The sequence below is a fragment of the Dromaius novaehollandiae genome, chromosome 23 (genome assembly GCF_036370855.1).
Source record: "Dromaius novaehollandiae isolate bDroNov1 chromosome 23, bDroNov1.hap1, whole genome shotgun sequence".
NCBI classification, from domain to species: domain Eukaryota; kingdom Metazoa; phylum Chordata; class Aves; order Casuariiformes; family Dromaiidae; genus Dromaius; species Dromaius novaehollandiae.
Window position 1 is genome coordinate 9,265,134 of NC_088120.1, and position 22,902 is coordinate 9,288,035.

The 22,902-nt window shown below is 46.1% G+C and overlaps 1 protein-coding gene across 1 annotated transcript; it reads right to left on the reverse strand.

The window, feature by feature from the left end:
- Positions 1 to 11: 11 nt before the first annotated feature.
- SMAP2 (small ArfGAP2) lies at positions 12 to 21,470 on the reverse strand. Its single transcript, XM_026104634.2, has 10 exons — positions 21,243 to 21,470; positions 6,371 to 6,504; positions 5,286 to 5,371; positions 4,342 to 4,420; positions 3,856 to 3,942; positions 3,251 to 3,332; positions 2,641 to 2,741; positions 2,349 to 2,514; positions 1,773 to 2,083; positions 12 to 1,139 (listed from the first exon to the last, which is right to left on the reverse strand). Exons 1-10 carry the CDS (start codon positions 21,343 to 21,345, stop codon positions 1,014 to 1,016), a joined length of 1,275 nt encoding a protein of 424 aa, XP_025960419.2. The 5' UTR covers positions 21,346 to 21,470; the 3' UTR covers positions 12 to 1,013.
- Positions 21,471 to 22,902: the final 1,432 nt, after the last annotated feature.

Consider the following 22,902-nt stretch of genomic DNA (forward strand, 5'->3'; position numbering starts at 1 on the left):
AGGTAAGTCAGTTGAGTTTTCACTGCAATATTTTATTTGGGAATTTACATATACACAGGATAAAGTGGACTGAGGAAGTCTGACTTCTTGTTCACGCTGATGATTTTAAGCAGTTGTGTTCTACTGAAGATGAGAAAAGAAATCTGACCAACCCACTTTTCAGGCCTAGATTAAAATGTCAAAAGCTAACGGGGAATGGGTACCGGCATTACACAGGAACAAAAAAAATATGAAAAAGTATAAATTAGGATGTCATAGTCATTTTAAAAGTGTAAGAAAACTTGCAGTGGGCTCTCAGCCCTTGATAAGTTAACTCTTGGTTAGTTTGTTAAAAGTTTTTAAATACATCAATACCACAGATTAGACAGAAAAGCCACTCTGAAGTGCAAGTTTCACATTCCAAACAGCTTGCCCCCACACTGTGCGAGAATCCTGCTTGCTCATGGGGGGAGAGAGGGGGTCTTCCGAATGACTTTGGTTCCAATGAAGGGTGGCGAGCCGAGCACAAGGCCTCAGCTCTGGAGAACTCCACTGAAGGGAAGAGGTAGCAAGGCTTGCTTGCCCCTGGGTTTGGGTTAAAATCCAGTTCCTCAGCACCAAACAAGATTTCCACCCCTCTGCTAACCAAAACCCCTACTAACACCAGAGCTTAAGTGATTCTTAAAAGGCCTGAAAGTACAGGCAGTATTAAGTCCAAATTCCCCAAAATCTTCTGTCACACCTCTGCTAAGATACCCAGCAGGACATTAAGTGCTACCCAGAAGCATTAGTGGAGGTTTGTGCAAGGAGGGGGTCCACCCCAGGAGTGTGCATTGACTGTGCTAAATACAGGGGAGCTCATGTTCTGGTCACTGAGGTTTCACCATGTCTTACAGTAAAAAAGGCAGAGATGGGTCTCAGTTATGGAAAGAGGTTCAGGCTGGGCAGCCAGCCGGAAAGAAAAACCCTGAATGTCTCATGGAACAGTTTTGAAGAACAGAACAGAAGGCAAAAAATGGTCACAATGCAAGGGATTATTTCCACATCTGAGTGCTGAGGGACTGATTGCTTCCCTGGGCACTTCCTCCGCCCATTGACTGTCCATATCCCATCATGCCATTAGCTCCATAGAAGTTCATCCCAGCCATCTGCTGGGTCATCTAAGGGGAGAGGAGAAAGTCAAGCCACATCAGGGAGACTATGCCAGCCCAAAGCAGTCAGCTTAAATAAGACTCTTGCTGCCCAACATATTACAGAAAAACTTAAACAAGTTCAACTCTAGCACAACAACCTAGCCTAGACAGATGCAGACACATGTGGATATTACATTCAAGCAGTATCTCAATCCAGTTCATGTAGAACTATGGCTTTTATACAGGACACTGCAGGTGCTTTCTGGCTACAGGCTTGCCATTCCCAACAGCCAATTGGCTCAATTTCTCAAACATTTACATGAAGCTAGAGTTAAGCTTGTGTTTCAATTTATCCCTCATTGTACTAGTATCATTATCTGGAAGTCAAGGCCTGCTGTGGTTAGGTCTGCCTGTCAAGGTGAGGGAGTGTTCCACTTCCACTGACACTACACTGATTTTTGTTCTCCACCAGGCACAGAGACACCCGAACAAGTTACTGCTCTGTAATCCCTCAGCCTGCCTGCAGAATCAGTGGCCTCACCCAGCCCCAGGAGAGAGTTCATAAAAGCACTAAAACCTCTAGGCAACAGGCTAGATTTAACCACATGTGCCTCCCTTACCCTCCTTCCACCTTTGGCCCAGCAGAAGACAACACCTCACCTGAGCGATGTTCCACTGAAGCTGCTGTGCTGGCTGCACACCGTAAACTGGCTGCGGAACCGCTGCCATGCCAGTTACATAGCCAGTCTGCTGCGCAGCCATCATCCCGTTGGGCACACCGATGACAGCAGCCTGCATGTTACCCACATAGCCAGCTGGTATGGCCATGGGAGTCACCATCCCTGCAGCTCCAGGCTGGGCCACCATTCCCACCGACGGTGCCATCATGCCGCTGGAGGGGGCTACTCCTGGAAAGCTAGCGTATGCTGCTGCAGGATATGCCATCTGAGCTGGGGCCATGAACATTGCTCCTAAAAAAAGGCAGAGAAGCAGTGAAAGAAAACTGCTGCATTCATCATTAGGGGCTGAAATGCTGCCCTTCAGTTCAGAGACTAGCACAGTGCTCACTTGGCCCCAAGATCCTGACTAGAGCTGCTCATCGCACTCCTAGCCAGTCTTTAAGAAGGACCACCTCCATTCCTACATCTTTGTCAGCTATCAATTTGGCACTCAGCACAAACCACCTACTCTGAATAGTGTACTGTGCTTCAAGTGCTCTTTTCTGAGATCCATTACCTTGTGCAGGCAGCTGAGGTGTTTGAGAGCCATACAAGGAGAGGATAGAGTCTTTAGAGAGCTGCTTCTTCCCTGCTTCTTCCCCTTTGCCTCCTGGCTCAGGGAAGAGATTCAAGTTTTCAGGAACAGAACCAGCACTTCCAGACGTTGGCATAGAACCGGCGACCTGAGACAGAGACAGCACAAGAGCAACCAAAGTAATTCAGCACTAAGGGAGGACACACAGAGCTTCTTCCCCTCCTTGTCCAGGCACCAAGTTAAGCTTTGGCAAGCACTGATACAGCCTACTTACCTTCCTGGAGTCAGAGTTTGATCCCACTGATGCGAAGAGATCAAGATCCTTCTCTAAGCTGCTAGGCCTGCCATTTGGAACAGTGGTTGTCACAGGAGCATCTGGGAGAGACAAAGCCATGATGAATGTTTCACCCAATGCCCTCGGACTGAAGGACAGCCTCTTCGCTAGTTAAGCAATTTGTACATATGCCATTCAACCCAGTGACCTGACCTGTAACCTACTTTAGCCAATGCATATTTCCAGCTCTTTGCTCTCCCTTCTGGTCCTGAACCAAGTCCTCCTCAGTACCAAGGAAGGCCATGCATGGTGCAGTATGCTATTAACTTCACAGCAGCCAGGAGCCAGTGCCTGGAGGCCACTATAAGCACTTCTGCAGTACGGTAGCACCACCACTGTACGAGCATAAGGGAACACTGATGTTTCTGTTGCAGTGCTGAGAGCCGTGCTTGGATTGCACTGGAGCAGTTTAAACAGAACACTAGTATTCCTATCAGATGTCATTCACCTGTCATGGAGAATAAGCACTAAAAGCTCACTGAATTCACAAGATCAAAGACTGTACCCATTACAATGACTTTATGTACAATAAAGTTGGAAAGGCTCTTACCAAGTCCTAGCAAGTCCATTACTGGCTCAGTAGATTTAGGGGAACTTTTTCTAGACAGTTGTGTTTCTTCTTTCTTTTGAGGCTAGGGGAAAAAAACACCAGAAATCTCATTCAAATTCTGGTTTTACTCTGATATTTTAGAGGCTATAAGGGTTTATGCTCTTCTTAAAATCTGGCGTGGGTTTGGGGGTTTTTCTTCCTTTCTTCAGCAGACACAAGTGCTTTAGAAGTCAGTTTCACAGCAAGTACTACAAAATTGCTTTACTATCCTATTAGGTTGGAACACTCTGTCAAATTCAAGCAACTCTAAACTAAGAACAGCTGATCTAAACTAAGAAAAAGTAACAGCTCAGGTTAGACAACTGAACAGGGAGTAGCTAGATTCCAACTAGCTCTGAACTGCAAGGCAGTCTGCTTTAATAACTGCAAGTCTGCTTAGTATCTGGTTGAATAGTGGGGAAAAGAGCTACCATCTATGTGATTCAATGCATCCACTGCTATGACTGAGGCCATAAAAAATCCAGTTCCATATCAAGCTGGATTACCTCCATTCTGCCTGAGAGAAGTCTTTACAACTGATCTGTGAGCATGCCTTTCACTCTTACCATTTTCACTTTCTCAAAGATGATAGGTTCCAGTTTTCTTTCTGATACTGGCTCATTACTCCTTTTCCATTTGTCATCCTTTTCTTTCTGTAAAGTAGACAGAAAAGAGGTCAAAGCTCATGAAAAAGTTTGTACAGAGCTTTACATGATGCTGTTACTAAACAAAAAGCCTCCCAATCATTTGTTCATGTTTCAAAATCCTAGCAAACTACTGCTCCTGCAGCACAGATATAGCTAAAGACCAGTATCTGAAGTTAGTGCTGCTCTGAGCAGGGAGTTGGACAAGATGACACTCTAAAGTCCCTTCCAGCTTAAGTTATATTTACAAAACAACTGAATCTTCTCAGCCTTGGAGAAGAGATTAGTCACTAATCAAGGAAACATTTAAAACTATTTTCATAGAAGCACAGCTTACTCATGAGACAGACCTAAACTTATAATTTAACACATTCAAGCTTCTGCAGAAATAAGTTATTAGAAACTAACCCTAAACACACTGATGTCAATACTTCGATCCATGTACTTCTTCTTTTCATATTTGTCACGAATGAAGCTCTCCACAGCTCTGCAAGAAGCTTGTTAAAGACAAATGATTCAAGAATGGAAGACTTACATATCCACATGTCAAATAATATTACAAGGTACATGCAGTGACTAAACTAATGACTGTCTGAGGGGCTCTTCTAGCACTAACTTTCTCAAAGTAATATAGGTTTGTTCCAACTACTGTAGCTATTCTATGTTTGCTTCTTTAGGGCTATTCCAAGCATGATGGTACTATAAAGAAAAGTTATGTTAATCAGTGCTTAGTTTCTACTGTGCTCTTTCCTTTGATGTATATTTACTTTCACCATCACTTAACAGCGTACATTTCAGCAGCAGTCGTGCACACAGTAAGAGGCAGTGGTCAGAGAAATTGTTCCCATGCGTGCAAGGGCACCTCAGCCAGCAGCCTAAGACACTGCAAAGATGAGGTGCTTGTGTGTTTTAGGTCTGCATCACTATAACCCTGCTGCACTGGGCATCTAGAAACCCTTCTGTAAGTAAGGGAAGAAATTACAGCTTTGTTTTTCAGAAGTGCTGAACCTTTCTAGCTGTCATCACTGAGAACTTCAAATACTCAGCACTTGAAAGTCAACTCTATTTGCCACAGAACTGATAGTGCATCTCATGCAACAGCTTCAAATTGTAACAATCAAGCTCTAGTTCTCCACCCTTACAGCTTGGAAGCAATCCTTTCAGCTCTCTTCCACTTAGTTCAGTACAGTAAGCAGTCTGAAGCAATGCTCAGAGGGCACCTATCTAGGAACTTATTTTCACAGCTGATGCACAGGCACATGAAGATAAGCCTCCTATGCAAGAAGGGCAGCTACTAAGCAGCAAGATGAAAAGCTTCCATATTCCCCCAGTAGCAAAGGAAGAAAGGATGCTGATCTGTCTGAGGTCGCCTGAAGTTCTCTGGCAGGTAGGCTTCGTAAAGACGATTTGCTTTTCCATTTCCCATCTCCTGCATGCACTGCAATTCAAAAGAGTTCTTAAGCCATTTGTTTCACAGACATTAAAGCTCTTTTACACATACTAACATGTAAGGCTACCAACCAAGAGCCTGTGTTAACTAGGAAGTGTGTGCAGACTTTTCAAGCCTGCCCTGTAGATGAAAGACATTCTTCTGGCTTCTGGTACAAGTCTACTCCTAAATTAAGGGGGTAGAGTCAGACCTCTGAACAACCAGAAGACCTCATGTCCCTTATTACAAGGAGTATTTTCATTTTTGTATTTTCAGATTAATGTTGAGAACATCTGGTACACTGCAGCTTTTATATAAAGCAGTTTTTCTTCATACTCAGGAGATTCACTGTTTTACTTGGAAGACCAAGTGCAGTTTGCAGACTAATGTTTTCTAGGGGCATTCCATTTAGACTTTTCCTTCTAGTGAGTTCACCTTCAACAGTTACTAGAGCTCCTTAGCTTTTACATGCCTATTATGTAATCTTTGGGCCTCTTTCATGGCTGTGCTTCACTGGTCATGGTGTATCAACCCCATGTTTGATTACCAAGTTAAAGAGAAGTTTGGAAACTGTTCTTAAAGAAGGATCTTCTCTAGCTTTGCTAAGAGAGTTAGAGTTATGAATTGGTTCAAGTCTTTTCAGCATTAATACAGCTGCTTATAGAAACATGAAGTTTGACTAACTGGGAATCCCTGATGCAGCTGCTGCAATCTCCCTGCACAATTAGCTAACCCTGAGAAATACAGCACAGTATTTCTACAAAGTCAAGGTGGATATTGCATTAGCAACCTAAAAATCACTCTGGAAGTCCAGGATTTCTCCTCTGGAAACCTCAAGGAGAAGAGGTGGGCAGCAGCTCAAGCAACAGCAGCCTTTGACACTTCTACAGAAACTTGCCAAATGTTTGTCTTTACCCACTGATGTTTGTCAAGATGGTAATTATGATTTTTTTTTCCTCCCAACATAGCTCTACCAGAACAGTACTTTTCATTTTCCGCCTGCATTACCTGTATCTGTTCTTGTGTCCACTGGTCGAGATTGACTGATTTTACCCTGGATATATGAACTCCTAGATTCCTGTGGATCCCAGCACATCGAATACAGATGAATACACCAATATTCCAGGATGCCCATCGTGGCCCTGCAAAAAAGACACACAAGTATTTCACACCAGCAAGTCAACCTGTAGTTACCATGAACAACTGAGAAACTGTACCAAGTGAACTGGGACCAAAGACTTCACATTTTCATTCAGATTAGAACTTGGAATTAGACATCTGCAAGGTGTTTTTACAGATAGTATTTTTATTCCCTCCCTCTTCTACTTTGAGCTCTACATAACACCATTCTAAGGGGAGAAGGGAGGAAAATAATCATTCAGAACACAAGACTGCATAATCCCAATTTCCTCTTGCTTAGAGTGCCTTAACAGTCATGTCAATACAAGTCTGTTTTTCTGCTTTAAAAACAGACATATTTGATCTTTCTACTGCAACAGTGCTATCCAAGAATCAGCTTCAGAATATTCACTACTGCTCAAGGACAAGCAGCATAAAATACTCTGCATTTATCAGGAGGACAGCATCACCAAGTCTTCTCTTAATCTCAAGCAGGAAGTAAGCTAAGTAAGGAGAGCAGCACCAACACTTAAAGCCCAGTAGTCTAATCGCCAAAAATAGTCAGGGAACAGAACTCCAGGTTGTGATCCTGACATAAGGCTGAAACAGTTCACTCTTCAGTTTCTACAGCTCTAATCAAATCCACAGTTTGCATGCAGCTTTCAAACAGGCAGGAGAGCTCCAAGGTGTGGAAGAAGGGAGATCATGCCAGGAAAAAAACATGGGAAAGATTAACAAGCTTAGGTTTTTTACTCACTGCAAACAGTTCAGAAATGCATGACCAGAGGATGGCAGGGCTCCACAGATCTCCATAGGCACCCAGTGGCACTGCCACTGCTCTCAGCCCCCCACCCTGGCCAGGGCCATCACAAGCTCCAGGCATTGAAACCCTCTACCACTGAAGAACAAACAGCCCTGGAAGTAGTCCTCTGCAGTGTAACACAAGCATATTTTAAAGCTACATAATCTGTCTAGAGCTCCCAGCCAGCTGCATATTTAACATAGCCAGCTTCCATCATAGTTTGGATTTTGCTGTTCGTGTTTACCTAGGCTGAACTCTTAACTGGCCAAACACAGTATTAGTCAGAGCTAAACCATACCCTGAATAAGAGAATTGATAGACCTCAACTCTGGAGCTAAACAGCTTGCTTTAGTTAGAGCAGATATGACAGCCCTTCCCTGGAGAGCTAAGAAGTGCTCCATCTCCTTCCATCTGTCCAGGAGGCTTGAGGTACACTTTTCGGGTACTGTTTGAAGTCAAGCTTCCTTGCTGAAGTGCCTCATTGGCACTACTGTTTTCAACAGCGTAACTTGAAGTAGAATAAACCATACTAGCCTTTTTATAGGCATTATGGGCATTACTGCAGAGAAAGGCAAAGAGCTGTTATTCTATCTTATCTTGCCATAGTTAAAATAGCAAGCCTCAAAGCAAATGAGACTGCAGTGGGAAGGGGAGGAGGGGGAATATGTAATTCCCAAGCCCTAAAAAAGCAGCACTGTATTTGAATTTCCTAGACAAGCTAGATGCTTTTTAAACAGTTAACTCCTGCTTACCAGGAGAGTCCAGAGTATCCTGAGGAATTTTAGTGCTAATAAGGCAGCAGCTCATGGTCACAGTAAGTTTGGGTGGGTTACTAATCAGAAAGTTTTATTTTCCTCCAGTCTCTTTAGGGAGCTGATTGACATTCAGGGTCAGCAATAGTTCCTCAAGTCCCTACATGCCCTAGCATGTACTGCCTGTTCCCTTCCAGAGTAAAGGCATGCAACCTCCAACTTATCCCCAGAAGTATCTACTGCAACTAAAGTAAAAAAAATGCTATTTATGGTTTAAAAAAAGCCAAGTTTTTTAGCCTGTCCTGCCATTGCTTTCTGCTTCTTCCCTGAAAGATGTGGCCTTTAAAACTACTACTTTAGGGAAGTTGTTCAAAGTCACATCCCAGCTTATGAACAGCTCTTGTGGAAGACCTTAATTGAAGCATACTTGTGACTATACCTCAGTTCCTGTATTACACCTACCAGCTCCAGGAGGGAATGACTCAAAGCAGAGGCCCACACTTTAGCAGCACCTAAGTAGCCTGGTCACAAAGTAAACATGCAAATAAATGGTTTGTTCAAAGTGTTATGCCTGTAGCACACCTAAGATGGAGGTGGGAATTCTGATCCCCCCCCTCCCACTTTACTTTGGGGCATCCTCTCCCAAACAGCCTCCATCTCATTCTTAACAGGTCCCAAAGGCTATGACTTAAAAGACTGCTGGTAGGATTAAGCATGAGATTCAAGGTTAGATTTAAACTCTAGGCTATATTTAGCCTTCATAGGACTAAAAGGATTAATAGCTAGATACTACATCAGGGTTGTAGTAATCAGCTCACTAGTTTGTCATGTGTGCTAGCTAGAGCCACTGCAACCTCCTACCTTGTTACGCCAGATAGCGAAATGACTCATTAGCAGCAGTCTGTTACACTCACCTTGCCTTAGCATTACTTCATTTATGATGCAGCACCTGAAACAGTAAGGGCTGGGTACCAAAGTAACAGCTGACCACTGCTGTGATTTGTGGATCCAAGCGCTGGAAGACCCTAGTACTGAAGCATCTTTCATTACGCTAGTGAGCATTTTAAACACATAGGCTTTCAGAAATTCTTCTAGCAGCTAGCATCTGGCTTAGCAATAAGAGCAGATATTATACAACCAAGCATGGTTCTCTTCACTAATGCTTATTTCAGTCAGGGTTTGGGGGTACTTGCAGTGCCAAAAAGCATCACAAGACAGACTTCAGATCAAAAAGCAGGCTAGAAAAAAAGATCAGAAGCAGGGGTTGATTTTATTGTCTGGAGAGCCAAGAGGCAGGAATTGATCCCAGAAGTTTAGTAGTCTGCTCATCAATATGGTAGTGATTCTTCAAGCATCCTGCTTGTACAGCTGTAGAGACTAAAGTACTGCATAAAATCCATAAGTCTCTAGCCAACTCTGCTTCTGCAAGGCATATGAAACTGAAACCTGGATCTGAGCACCCCATTCTTTTGGTTAGAAAATGGTACCTTCTTCAGCCCAGAGTCCTGTTTTCCGCCAAGACTGTGATAAATCCTCAAAGAAGAACAAAATACAGCTACAGCCCTTGAGAGTGAAAGGAGACCAAGATAAACAGCTGCACTACAAAGAACTGTTTGCCTAGACAGCAGTGCTGGGTTGACACAGCAAGACTCAAAACAGGAGAAAAAAGCAGTGTGAAGAGGCAGTGACTGGCAGAACAAGCAGGAGCCCATCAGTAGCTATGCAAGGCAAACAGTTTGTCCAACTGGAGCAGACACCACATAAATGATTGTCCTGATTAAGATCATGTTGACTCCTTGGGCAGTGAGGAACATTACAGAAATAGTACTTTCTTACTAGAAGGGCTTTCCCAAGCAAGACAGCCTGTTCAGAGCAGGCTGCCACTGAGGAAGCAAGAGGCCAAAGCCCAGATGTCCAAGCTAAGCTGGGTGAGATGCAACAAGCACACGCACACTCTTACTAGACCTCCAACTTTGGTAGTATCCAGAGCCCCTGACCATAACAGAACATTTTTACCATTTCATGACCTATGAAATACTCAGTTTCATGGGCAATGGGGACAACTTTTGATGCAAATGTAAACAAGCCTTGTACTTCTGTCTTTTGAGGCCACGATTAAGGAACTTGCACCAGAGACTGCAAGAGGAAGCACCCCAGGAAAGATTAGCACAGAACTCTGCACAGTAGTTTCCCCACACACTGATTCACATGCTATTTTCAAGGCGACTGACCTGCAAAAAGCCCCAGGTAAAAGTATTTACAGAAATGAGTTCAGTCTTCAGTCATGTGTTATAGGCTTTAACTTACAGCCTCAGACTCAGTTCAGCTGTTTGTATAGAAGTTAAAGTGACCAAGCATTGACAGAAGACAGTGTTATTTTTGTGGTTTTTGCTTTTTTTTTTTTAATAAAAGTTGAAGGCACAGTTTTCAGAAAGAAAGCCTGCTCTCATATCAGTAAGTCACCTAAAAAACACCACTGTAGCACTTTGAGCAAAGCTAACAAATTGCTGTGGAGCACCATCTCTGCCTGCAGCCTTTACACACACCTCAACACTTCCCCCTAATTGCTTGCAAGGGGGCACAGGGGGCCAGCAGGGCATTTAACCTCGAAGTTCAGTGCAATCCTTGGCCCTTCTTTGCGAAGGGTTTTAGAACAAGGCTAACAAACATTTGGCTTGTTAAACTACCAGAGAGAAACATGAAAGAAAGTGGTCCTTGCATGAATATTCTCGCTAATGTTATAAAAATAGTTCCCTTTAGGTTGGCATCATCACAGCCACCAGATGGCTTTAGAACTTAAGACCTAAATGAAAACTCACTCCCCCTATGCAAAATTGTAAGTTTGCTGCAATCACAACCAGCATTAGGCATGCAATCCTGATGCTACAGTCGCTTTTCAGTATTATGGCTAATTTTAACATCCATGGGAAGCAAGTTACTTGGCACTTACTAGAACTGGGCATAGCTTGTTCAACTCCCATTAATCATATCTCATGACCCTCTACATTGCCTCATCATGCATAAATCCTTTCCAGAGGATGTCTACTGCTGAGAGGTGAACAAGAGATTAGAGAAAGCAGCAGTTCTGAATAAAACAGGATACTAACCAAAACAGATTTAAGAGCCCAGCTATACACTCCATTTGGCACTATACTAAGGCTAGACCAGAGCACCTTTGGGACATATTCCTAGCCTGCGGATGGCTGCAGGAAGATCCCCAGCTTAAAAGGCATCTACTGCCCAGGCAGCTCTGTCATACTGAATACCTGCCACTGTATTTGGCAGTGGGGATGCACCACTGTCCAGAAGCGACTAGAAAGCTATAGGCAAGAAATGCATCTACTCAGTTAACAGGTCCATGAAACTGTTTCACAGCCTGTTTTATAATCCACTGTGTCAAAATAAACATTGCGTACCAAGCTGGTCATACCAGCCTAAGTCAGCAGCTAAGTCTGAATCACTAATGCCTACAAGAACTGCCTGAACGATCTGCCCTTACTAAAAAAGCTCCCAATGCCATTTAAAACCCAAGTACAGCCTGGCTAGTACACTGCACACCACATTTTAGTCACTTGCTGAAAGTTAACACCCCTGAGTGTTTTTAATCAAGGAAACCCAAGGGGATTCACTCCTTGCCCTTTATTCAGGCATTGCCTTTTGGCTCAAGGTACTCATGGAAGTTTCTTCTATAATAACCCTGCAGAAGGCATTTAAAAATAAAGCAAATTGGCTGCAAAGCCGCTTCTCTTCTGAGAAGGGGGATGGGGAAAAAAAAAAGATGCTTTCATAGGCAGGAAGGAGAGCGCTTCGCTATTCATCGCCTAGTGAAATAATCTTAGGGCAAGCGATTGTTTGGCTTGCAGGCTCCCTGCCTGCCAGCGCTCCCGCAAAAGCCCAGCTGTAACGGGGAAATGTGCCCGCTCGGCCCATTGATCACAGCGAACACTGCTACATGTGTTGAACCAAGGCACCGCACAACCACTTCCCTCCCAGCATTCATGGGGAAGTGGATGTGGGAAATTCTGCACGGTGGGACAATCCCAGCACCATGACATTCATGTCTTGCATAGCAGCTATCACCAGTACCTGGAAGTTTCTCATCAAGCCAAAAGTTTTTTTTTTTTTTTTTGCAGAGCCAAGTGAGGAAATAGCCAAGTGTCCAAGAGCTTCCTTTGACTTGCCGTTTCCTTATTCTGGAGAAGGACTGCTCAACGGCTTACTGAAATTCATTCCATTCATAGAAAAGCCATGACAAAAAGCACATTACAAAACAGCTTCCTCTGCTCTTTACCGCAGATGGCCTGTTCCACGGCAGGGTGTTCAGCTTACTCCAGGAAAACAAGGTAAGACCTGCTAGTGAGCTAGAAGGACAATTAAACTCAATTTCTTAAAGATCTCTAAATTATGCTATCTAGTTATTAAGGCAAGTCAATTGATAGCTGAGCATGCATCACTAAGCAGGGTCTGTGCTCCCATTTATGAGGTTTGTGAAGCACTGGCTAACATTAACACCTGCCACCACACCAGTATCAGCTAAAGCTACTCCTGTCTCTTCGAGAAGCCATTAGAACCTAATCAGACAGGGAGGCCAAAGCCAAAAAACCTTCCTTAGAATGGGATTTTGACAGCAATACATGCTAAGTAGTTCAGTAGTACAAAAGCTCAACTTTAAGGTCACCCTTTAAAAAAAGGCAAGATTTTTTTTCAGTAGAAGTCTGCTGTAGTAACTATAGGCCTTATCCATCCTGAGCAGGAAAAAGTCAGACACCTACCGAGTTTCAGAGTTTTGCTATGGACATTTTGGAGCTCTGCCTTAAATTTCTTCTTAGCTATATTATCAGCAACCAGTATACTCTCTCCTGCCTCAAATACAACATTTGCCATAGGTACTCTACTGGCCAGCAAGCCAACCAGTGCCGACTCCATTTTCTCCCAGGAAGAGCCTATAAATCTTCAAGAATTTACCAGAAAAGCATAACACTCGAGTGCCTGGTGGTCTTCAGGGCGGCTGTACTGCAGAATTTGACCTAGTATTCGCAGAATAACAGATCAAACTAGAGTAGCGTGTAAGCTTGCAGAAGACGCTGTTAAAGCAAGTCTTGTGCTGTCACTAACATGTCCTTTGAAGTGCTGCGATGATGCAAAGGCAGACGGAGCAACTCGGAGGAAATTAAAATAGACGCTGTGAGCAGCGGGGTGGGTCCTTCTTGTGGTTTCAGAAAGTGATGTCTGTTATTCTGGTAAACAACCCGAAAGTGGCACTACAGGAATCTGTGAAAGACGGCTGGTTAACATTACCAACACTGATGGCAACGCAGCCTAAAGAACAAAAAATCCATCAAGTTTCATGAGCCCACATTTTCCGTGGGGGTCGGCACAGCAAAGTGTCCCTAGGTATCAGGGTCAGGTGTCAGTGTCCAAGGGAAGGATTTTAGTGTTCCAGAGACTAGATAATCCATGTGCAATCACTAGGTTTTGGCCAAAGCTGCACGCAAGCCAGTACTACAAGTTGCTAGTGTAAAGGCAACAGCTTTACCTCAAAGAGGCCTGAAACTTCACAAAATGCAAGAAGCTTATGGAGTTTGTGCTACGAGTTTGTTAGCAAGCACCAAGAGCTGAGAGCATGTGTCAGGACTAATAGTAGTTACGACAAAGGCATAAAACCTGAAGTATCCGGTCTGGTATCTGCTCTGAGAGAGTTGAAATTCAAAGACATACTGACAAGTTTTATTCCGAGTACACTGAACAGAGCTGTAGGCAGCACCTCATCCTTCACCTCTAATGGTGTACCAAAGCTCCCAAGTCAGCCATGCATAGCCTCAAACCGTACAAAATACAAGATCAATGCTAACTCGGTTGAATCGTGGCTGCTGTGGCAGGTCAGACTTTATTAGAAGCCTGCAGCACTGCAGAGAAGTGCTGAAACAAAACAGCTGTACTGTATGCTGCCATTAAAGCATACAGTAATTCCTTTAAGGCTTCCTTGGGGGGGAAAAAAACATGTGCTATACAGCAAGTCTGGTATCAGATGCTACTACGCAATTCTGGCTGACAGCACGGGAAGGGAGGTTTTCGCTCTCAGAATGGACATGTAGTCAGACACACGTGTAAGCAGAGTCTATGGCATTATATTCTTCAAAAACTTCTACATACATAGCCAGTTTTCTGGGGAATAAGCCTGACTGAGAAAGACATACTCATGGGCAAATACTACACCCCCATCCCTCTGTCCATACCCAAGTGTGGACAGAGCAGCAGGCTGGAAGTTGACAGTATCAGCATTACTTCAGACCATCAGAATTCAACTTAGAATTTCCACACCAGCAAGTCCATTACAAGGCATCTACTCAAGCACCCTTAATTTGTCATTGCTTTTTTATTATTTATTCCCTACCTTCCAACATCACTTGATTTGTTGAGATATGTAGCAGTAATTAACCTCCTGAAGGAGCTTCTAACATATGAAGGAGTCCCACCTTCTGGGCCACCTTCTGCCTCGCTGAGACTCTCAAATATCCAGAGCCAGCAATGAAGTACTTTAGCTATTTCAGTCACCAAAGAAGACTTGACATTAATAATGATAGGGCATAATCTAGCCAATAAGAAAAGGCATGCATTTTCAAAAATAGAGGCAAATAGTTTAGCAAGTCACTCTGAAAGGCAGAATTTAGCACAGGTAAATCCAGCTTTGCAACCAGAGAAGAAACTTTGTTCCAAGACAGATTCTGTTAAAAGTTCAATCTTTTTCTGTCCTAGATTTCCAGAATAGTGATTACTTCATGTGTCCCAGGATCAGCCTGAAGGAGACCAAAGTTATTCTCAATTCTCTAGCTGGTTCTGATAACCTACTTGTATTTTGAAAAACAAGCTACCTTTAAACTGCAGAGGTATCTAAAGATGCTGGCACCAAAGTTCCTGAATGTGTTTGATGCCTCATGTAATTTATCTGGCAGTTACTATAGGAACAAATTTCTATTAAGGCTGGAACTATGGTTTAAGAATTGCATGGCATTTTGGAGCCTTAATGTACACCCTTTGCTCTCAGCCAGGTTGGTGCACTACAGCTCTCCACTTCAGATAGTGAGTAGTTGGTGTAACTGGTATAGATGAACAGCAATATTAAAAGGCAGACTGTTTGCCAAGATGCCCTCTGCTCAGAGGATTATCTTTGTTATCCATTTCTGTCAAATGCAGACATGCATCTGTGTACATGACTCAGAGCTCTGCATCTCTTTCTTAAAGGAAATCTTCCAATAACTCCTGTTATTAAGTGCAAACTATTTCCAGAATAAGTTGCCATTTGAAAGGCTGATTTCTTTTCCTAGCTTTTCAGCTTGATTGGGTGCCATTACAACAACCTACCTACTTCTAGCAGCTGAACATAGGGCTGGACTCCCAATCAGACAGAGCTGCCTTCCCTCCCAGCCAGCCTAATGCTGTTGAAGAACTACCAAATTTCCTCAGATGAAGATCACTAAAGGATAAAGTAAGTCTACTGGACAAAGCTCATTTGTGTGAGCATTTATACACACAAAATTAATGCTGCTTTATTGCACAAGAAAGCATTCCTTTCGGCCCTGGCTTTAGAACAGCAGAATAGTACAAAAGGAGGAGAGAGTGTAGCAGCCATTAAGATAACTGCAGAATATCGTTACAGCAGCTAAGAATTAAGATGAGTACACATATATGTACGCATCCCCTCTGGAAAGCTTCCATTACACAAAATGGAACTTTCTCTATTGCAAGATTTTACTGAAGCAAACTAAAGAAACTTTAGTCCTACCACCTTGATTTTTCTGAAGCTTACTGCAGGCAAACAGCATACATCACTGCATCTACTGCTTAGCTTTCCATAATGCTCATTTCTTCACATGCAGTTATAGGCAGGTATTTAAAAGCTGCTCTACACACTGCTTTTACTGAGAAGGAAATTCGACTGTGATTCAATATTCTTCTCTGGTGATGGAGGAGTTGATACAGAAAAGACTGTTGAATATTAGCAGCATGTTTTATATTAATTTGGCTGGACTGAACCAACCCTAACCAACCAGCTAACTACTCCACTTTATTGGAGGCCATTCTTCTTCCACTGTGTTTACTCTCCAAGCTCCTGATCCTGCTCTTCCAGGCCCAGCACAGCAGCTTCCCATCCCTCTTAACAGCTATTCCCAGAGTTCTACCCCTCCTTCAGAAATGAGGGCTTGAAGAATTAGATCAGGGCTTATTTTGTGTTAAGCAACAAATAGTTTTTATAACTCCAGTGGTCAGATGGAAAAAAGGGGTTGACTTCAGCACAGTTCTCACAAGACAAGGGAAGAAAGGAAGAGTCAGACAAACCAGGAGGAGCACAGGGCAACCTTAAACTGGTGCACAGATACAGCAGCCATCGCTGGGTACTCCCTGTGGAGGGACCTGCAGTTCCAACGTCAACGAACCTGGATCCAAGGAGCCTGTTGGATAATAGGACTGGAAGAGCAGAGGGGAAGAGTTTGGGAGAAGGAGAGAATCAAATAGAACAGCTGCATGTTATACAAGTTCAGCACAGAGCTTTAGAGTCAGAAATACAGAGAAGACTCCAGTCAACTGTTACTCAACACAAGCCATTTACCATTCACTGGATGCCATCTAAACACTTAGGTTAAGTCCAGCTTACACAGATTACAACACATTCCTTCCCTTCTGCACCAGCTTTACAGTTTCAGACTTCAGATTCATTCCAATGTTCAGTACCAGTTTATTTTCTGACAGAGATGCAATATGATTAGCCTGCTTGACAGTCATGCTGTCTAACACACACAAACCACAACAGCAACACAACCACCCTCTGAAGGCCCTTTGCCACAGGAGATATCCACAGATAGAAGAGATCCAATTCTCACCTCTTCTTCAACAGATTATTTCTTTTAAGGCATTTTACTCAAATGATTCATACAGCAAAGGCTTTCAAGTAAAAAGGATTGTGATAATTCATCACTAGCTTTTAGAGAGGACATCTATGCTACCACCCTACCCATGTTGGGTAGCCCTCAGGACAGAGATGTCATTGCAGGTGGTGCAGTGCTGCTAGTACTCCATGCTGGATCATTGCTCTTGATCATTAATATTTGTATCGAGATAGCATTCAGAGCACTGGGACAGGTAACCTCAGAGTGCTTACAAGGTGATATCTGCTATTATGTTTGTGCCTAACATTGCTAGATCAGGCTCTGAAAGGTTGTCACTGAGATACCAAGTCACAGCTTTGTTCAAGTAATAAGGACCCTCTTTTATACCCTGAACTTCTCACTCTTAAGCATAACTGCCAGAAAGCAGGCTAGGCATGCTCTAGTTCAGCCCAAATTTTACAATCTGTCCACTTGCTTCCAATTCAACCACTCAGTTTACCCACAATTATTTTTGACAGAAACTTTGCCATGCAAAGAGGAAGAAGCAGGCTAGAGCTCTCACCCAACTTCCTCCAAAACAAGACTCTAACCACTATGCAGTGTTTACTGCTGCAGAAGCAGAACCCAGCTCAGGCATCCTTCCCCACAGTTTCCTTATTCTTTCCTCTCCTCCCCCAACCAAAACAACTTAAACCAGGGGCATTAATAGTCTAGAGAACCCCAGGGGGATGCCATCGGGCACACTCTTTGTAGCTATCTTTGTGCTCTAAATGAAAAAACATGCAAAGAAAACACCTGAAGCCATCACTGGCTCCAACAGCTTCTCAGGAGAAGAGCCTGGGAGACAGCTATGTGCCCTCTGAAAGTTATTTGATTCCAAGGCAGAGCAGTTCCCAAGAGGGAACAATAGTATTTGGACTACGAGGCCTGCCAAACTCCTAGAAGGCCAGCGAGAGGGCATGCCGATCCACACGAGCACTGGCACGCTGCTCTCCCTGATGGGGACATACCAACACAACTGGCACTCTCCTAGCAAGTATTTTGGAGAAACTCTTTTCCCCCTTTATCATCCTTAAGGGGAGACACAAGCTGGATCGGGAATCACTTCTATGCACTGCCTGAAGAAAGCAAGTGATAACGAGAACACAAAATGAGAACACCTGCACTGTAAATAAGCACTGTGATAAATACAGAAAGAGACCAAGGAGGTTAGACAGTCAGTTTATCAACAAAACATGGCCAGCAAGATAAGGTTCCCAGAGAGCGAGGCCTAAACAGCAGCCCGCATCAGAGAAGTGATGTTCCTGACAATTATGCTTTCACCCTAAGGCTGAGAATTTCTATAGAGGAATGAAATCAGATGGGTACATGCTAGGACTGTAGCTGACGCCAACAGGTACTGTAATCTCATTTAGTTCTGTATATAGAAGTGGAAAAAATACAGTAATGAAACCCAGCAAGTAGTTAGGTCATTGGGAACAGGCATAATGGAAGTGTGGGTGGCATTTGAACAGTCTCTGCTTATGTGTCATGCTAGCTTTGAAAAGCTCAGATCAAGCAGCAAAAAACTACAAAATTCAGTAACTTGAGCATAAAAAGAGATGGTCAAAAGCCAGCATTTACCTGATAGGTGCTGGACAAGGTGCCAGGTTCTTACTCTTCCTTCAGCTCTGCTGCAACTCACACAAAAATGCTTATGAAGTTGAGCCTGAGCTGGCTGACAAAGGAAGGAGCTGGCACACGAAATGCCGCCACCAACCCTCTCAATATCATTTTCTAGCAGTGACCAGATTTCAGTGGTGACCTTGGTAAATTACTATTTACAAAACTCATCTGCAACACCAACTGCTACAGTCAGCAAACGACAATATGAAAGTCCTATTCTAGTTTTGAGCATACAGCAACAGTTTGCATCTGAAAAGTTAAACTTGTACAGGAAACGAGTGAAGATGCTTTTGAGTGTTTTCCATGGACCTCAGCTAGCACAGCCAGATTTGCAGCTGGCTGAAAACAGTCAGCTCTACAGAAAAGTAGTTAATTCTTTCAGCTAGCACTGGAAATGTTGAAAGAAGCCCTCTGGAGTTGCAAATACCAGTAGCCTTTCATTAGCAGAGACTTGCATGGAGTTTTAGTTATTAAGCAGCTGTGTATCAAATAAAATGTGCTTTTTATGCTGCACAAGTACGCCTGGGGCTCATTTCCCTACACAAAGCAGAATTCTGCAGTTATTTTCAGTGGTAAAAGAGAGCCAAGACCAGGCCTTTCTTGTCATTGCTGCAGCTCAGGTCCAATGACAAATTGGGAGAACATGACATCAAGTCACACTACAGAAATGCAACTAAATATGATAATTTGACTAGCACCAATTACAGATTAACACTACCGGTCAGATACCCAGTAAACACTAGCCAGGTACACTTCTATGGCCAAGAACTCAATATATTCTTCTCGAGTCCACATTAAAGTTCACAGCTCCACATATCACTCATTAGTATAGCAGATGGTTATTTCGCGAGATTACCGGACCTAAGTCAGTGCAGTAGAAAACCACTCTTCATGACTGACCTAAGGTGTATTCCCAGCTACAAGCAGCTTCCAGCTTTGGTGGCAAAGCTTAACCACAGATTCAGGCTTTCTGCACACTAATAATTGGAAAACTATACTTCCAGAATGCACTGTATACAGGATAGGATACAAAAAGCATATCAAAACAGGAACATGCTCAGGATTTGTTTCCTTACTGTGTACATTAACACCTCGTATCACAGAAGATAAGATAGTAGTTTTTGCCCTTGGCTCTTGCATTAGGAAATAGAAAATAAGAGATTTGCAAGCGAGAGGACATTCTGCTCTCCACTATCAATACCACATGCAGCCTTCATGGTCAGCCAAAGCCAGGTGTGAAACGCTTCTCTGAACTGTGCCCTCTCCAAAACGTGAAAGGTTGTTACTGTGAGGTTAGTATGGGGTTTTTTTGCAGATTAGTGTATAGAACCTAGCAAGAATTAGAACTACTTTAGCACAGTTGAAGGTTAATTCTTAATGATATCAGTTTTAATGATGTTCAGCAGTGCTCTCTGCAGTTTTTAGAGGTCATACCAAGACAGCTAAGTCACATACTTATAGATAGACATAGAAAGACTTTCCCCGCCAAGTTCAGTTATTTCGGCTATTGGGAAACAAGCCTTGAGCTCGGACCTCCGAATGCTAAGAATAGCTCATTAAAGCAGAATTCTAAATAGGCATGGGATAACCTTAACCCTTTGCTCCAGAAAACCAAAGCATTTCACAGCAGCAAGCTACAGGAAAGTATCTATACACCAGGGGCATTTAATTGATTTATTTCATCTTCTAGGAGGCAGGCATTTAAGTCTGCCTTCCTCTCCATCCATATTCTTCCCCACTTATTTTTAAGAGAGGCAGGAGTCACAATATGCCTTGAGCCGATTCAATGGCAAGTGGAAAAGGAAGCACAGAGGGAAAAAGAAAGAAGAGGCATTCCCTCAGCGGTACTTAGCTCCAGGGCTAAGTTACATTTGCTTCATTTTGTTCACATGTTGCCCCTTCAGCACTGCTGCCCTGATCCTCTAAGCAGGATCCACTGCTGATGCCACAGCCCTGGCTGAGAGGATATTACTCCTCAGCTGGAACGTCCTCCAGCATTATGCAACACCAGCTCCTCAAGTTCCTCTCAGCACAAGGCTTCGCTAGAAGACCGGTTCCCACACACGACTCAAGTGTTTTCCCGGTGACATTTCCCGACCCGGCAGGAGGTCGAGGACATTTCACAGGCAGCTCTGGGGCAGTTTTACTCACTCGCCAGCCCAGCGGAGCTGCATCTCCCCAGGAGCCGGGACACAGTCAAGAGCCAGGAGCGGCTCCGCCAGCGACGCGCCGGGTGCTGCAGCGGGGCCGGCTCCGAGGGAAGTTTGGGTGGAAAGTAAGAAATCTTTTTCCCAACACCAGCTGCCGCCTCGAGAGAGCTGGAAACCTTCTCGGTGCTACTGGGGGGAGGAAGAAGCAGCCGGATGGCAGCAGCCTTGAGGCGAGGCGGCAAGAGCAGGCGGCGCGGCCCCTCCGGCTGCAGCCGCCCCGGGCCCCACGAGGCCCCGGTCGCCCCGGGGGGGGGCGGAGCGCTGGGCGCTGCCGCCGCCGGGACAAGACCCCCTGCGGGAGGGGGGGGAGGGCTCGCGCCGCCGCCCCCGCGGTGGCCGTTAGCGGGCGGGAGGGCGACGCGGCCCCGCTCCCAGCGGGCGTCCGGGCCCTGCCGCCGCCACCGCCCCCCTCCCCGGGCAGGCCCGGCCCGGCCCGACCCCCGGTACCTTTGGCCTGGCAGTCGGCGCAGAACTTGTTCTCCTCCTCCACGAGCAGGCTGGCCAGCACCGCCTGGTAGCGGTCCACGTCGCGCACCGACTTGCCCGTCATGGCGCGGCCCCCGGCGCCTCCCGCCCCGGCGCGGCCCCGGCAGCGGTCACGGCAGCGCGGTCTCCGGGCAGCCGCCGCCGCCGCTTCCTATTTCCGGCCGCCAGGGAGCGGGGCGGGGCGCCGCGCGGCGGGGAGGAGCCAATGGGCGGGGAGGGGAGGCGGGGCTAGAGCGGCAGGGCGCCCCTCCCCCCTCCCGCCCCGCGTGCCCGCTCCATTGAGGCGCCCCGGCGCGTCACGGCCCGCGGGAGCCAATCGGAGGAGGCGGGGCGGTGGCGGGGGAGGAATGAATGGGCAGGGTCACGTGACGGCCTGGGCTGGGGGGGCAGTGGAGCTGGCTATGGGGGCGGCTATGGGGAAGGGGTGGGGAGTGGGGCAGGCTGTGGGGTGGGACAGGCTGCGGGTGGGGGCAGGCAATGGGGAGTGGGGCAGGCTGTGGGGTGGGACAGGCTGCGGGTGGGGGCAGGCAATGGGGAGTGGGGCAGGCTGTGGGGTGGGACAGGCTGCGGGTGGGGGCAGGCAATGGGGAGTGGGGCAGGCTGTGGGGTGGGACAGGCTGCGGGTGGGAGCGGGGAGTGGGGCAGGCAATGGGGTGGGACAGGCTGCGGGTGGGGGCAGGCAATGGGGAGTGGGGCAGGCTATGGGGTGGGAGGGCAGGCGATGGGATGGGGGTCCCGCTATGGGGTGAGGTGGGGTGACCAGCTATGGGGTGAGGGGAGCGGGGCCTGCTGTGGGCAGCTGTGGGGCAAAGAAGGGGGAGCGGGGCTGGCTGCGGAGCACAGACACTGGCTATGGGGTGATGAAGGGGAGTGGGGCAGGCTGAGCAGTGGGGCAGCACCTGGAGGAGGAGGAGGAGGAGGAGGAGGAGGAGGAGGAGGAGGGTCTCCACGCAGCCTCCCACGCCGCGGCTCGGCTCGGCCAGGCTTTGCCCCACATCTCTGCCCCACGGAGGAGCCGCGCGGCCTCAGGCCCCATCCCCGCTGCCCTCCCCGGGGCCCTGGCGTTCGGGTGGGAGCCCGCAGCAAAGCCCAGGGGAGAAGAGGGCCAAGTCTTCCGAACGGGACGGGTGTCACGGCGCAGCTCGCATGGGGGGGGGTGCAGGGACCCGCACCACGTACAAAGCTGCACTCGGATGAGCAGCAGCATCGAGAGAAAAACGATGTCAGCGTGCAGTGATCTAGGAGACGCTGGAAATTACATAATGCTTCTTCCAAAAGTGACACTTCTGCCCCAGAAAGGGCCCCGCACGGCGATGGCAGAGGGGTCTCTGCATCAGGCACAAAGCGAAAATCCCCCCGCGGCTGCATGAACGGGAAGGATCCAAATGTAGATGCTCTCAAACCAAGGGGCTCTTGGCGCGGAGGCTGGAGAACTGCTGCGGGCTGGGAGGGCGGGGGGAGGCCTCTGACTGTGCAGGGCGCTCGGGGGGCTGCGCGGGGCCGGCTGGGGGGTGTCGCGGGAGCCTGTCACTGCTGGCATCGCCGGTGCCGGAGCTGCCGCGTTCCAAAAACCCTGTTTCCTTGATGAACATTTCGCATCAGCAGATGAGTGCTTGGGATT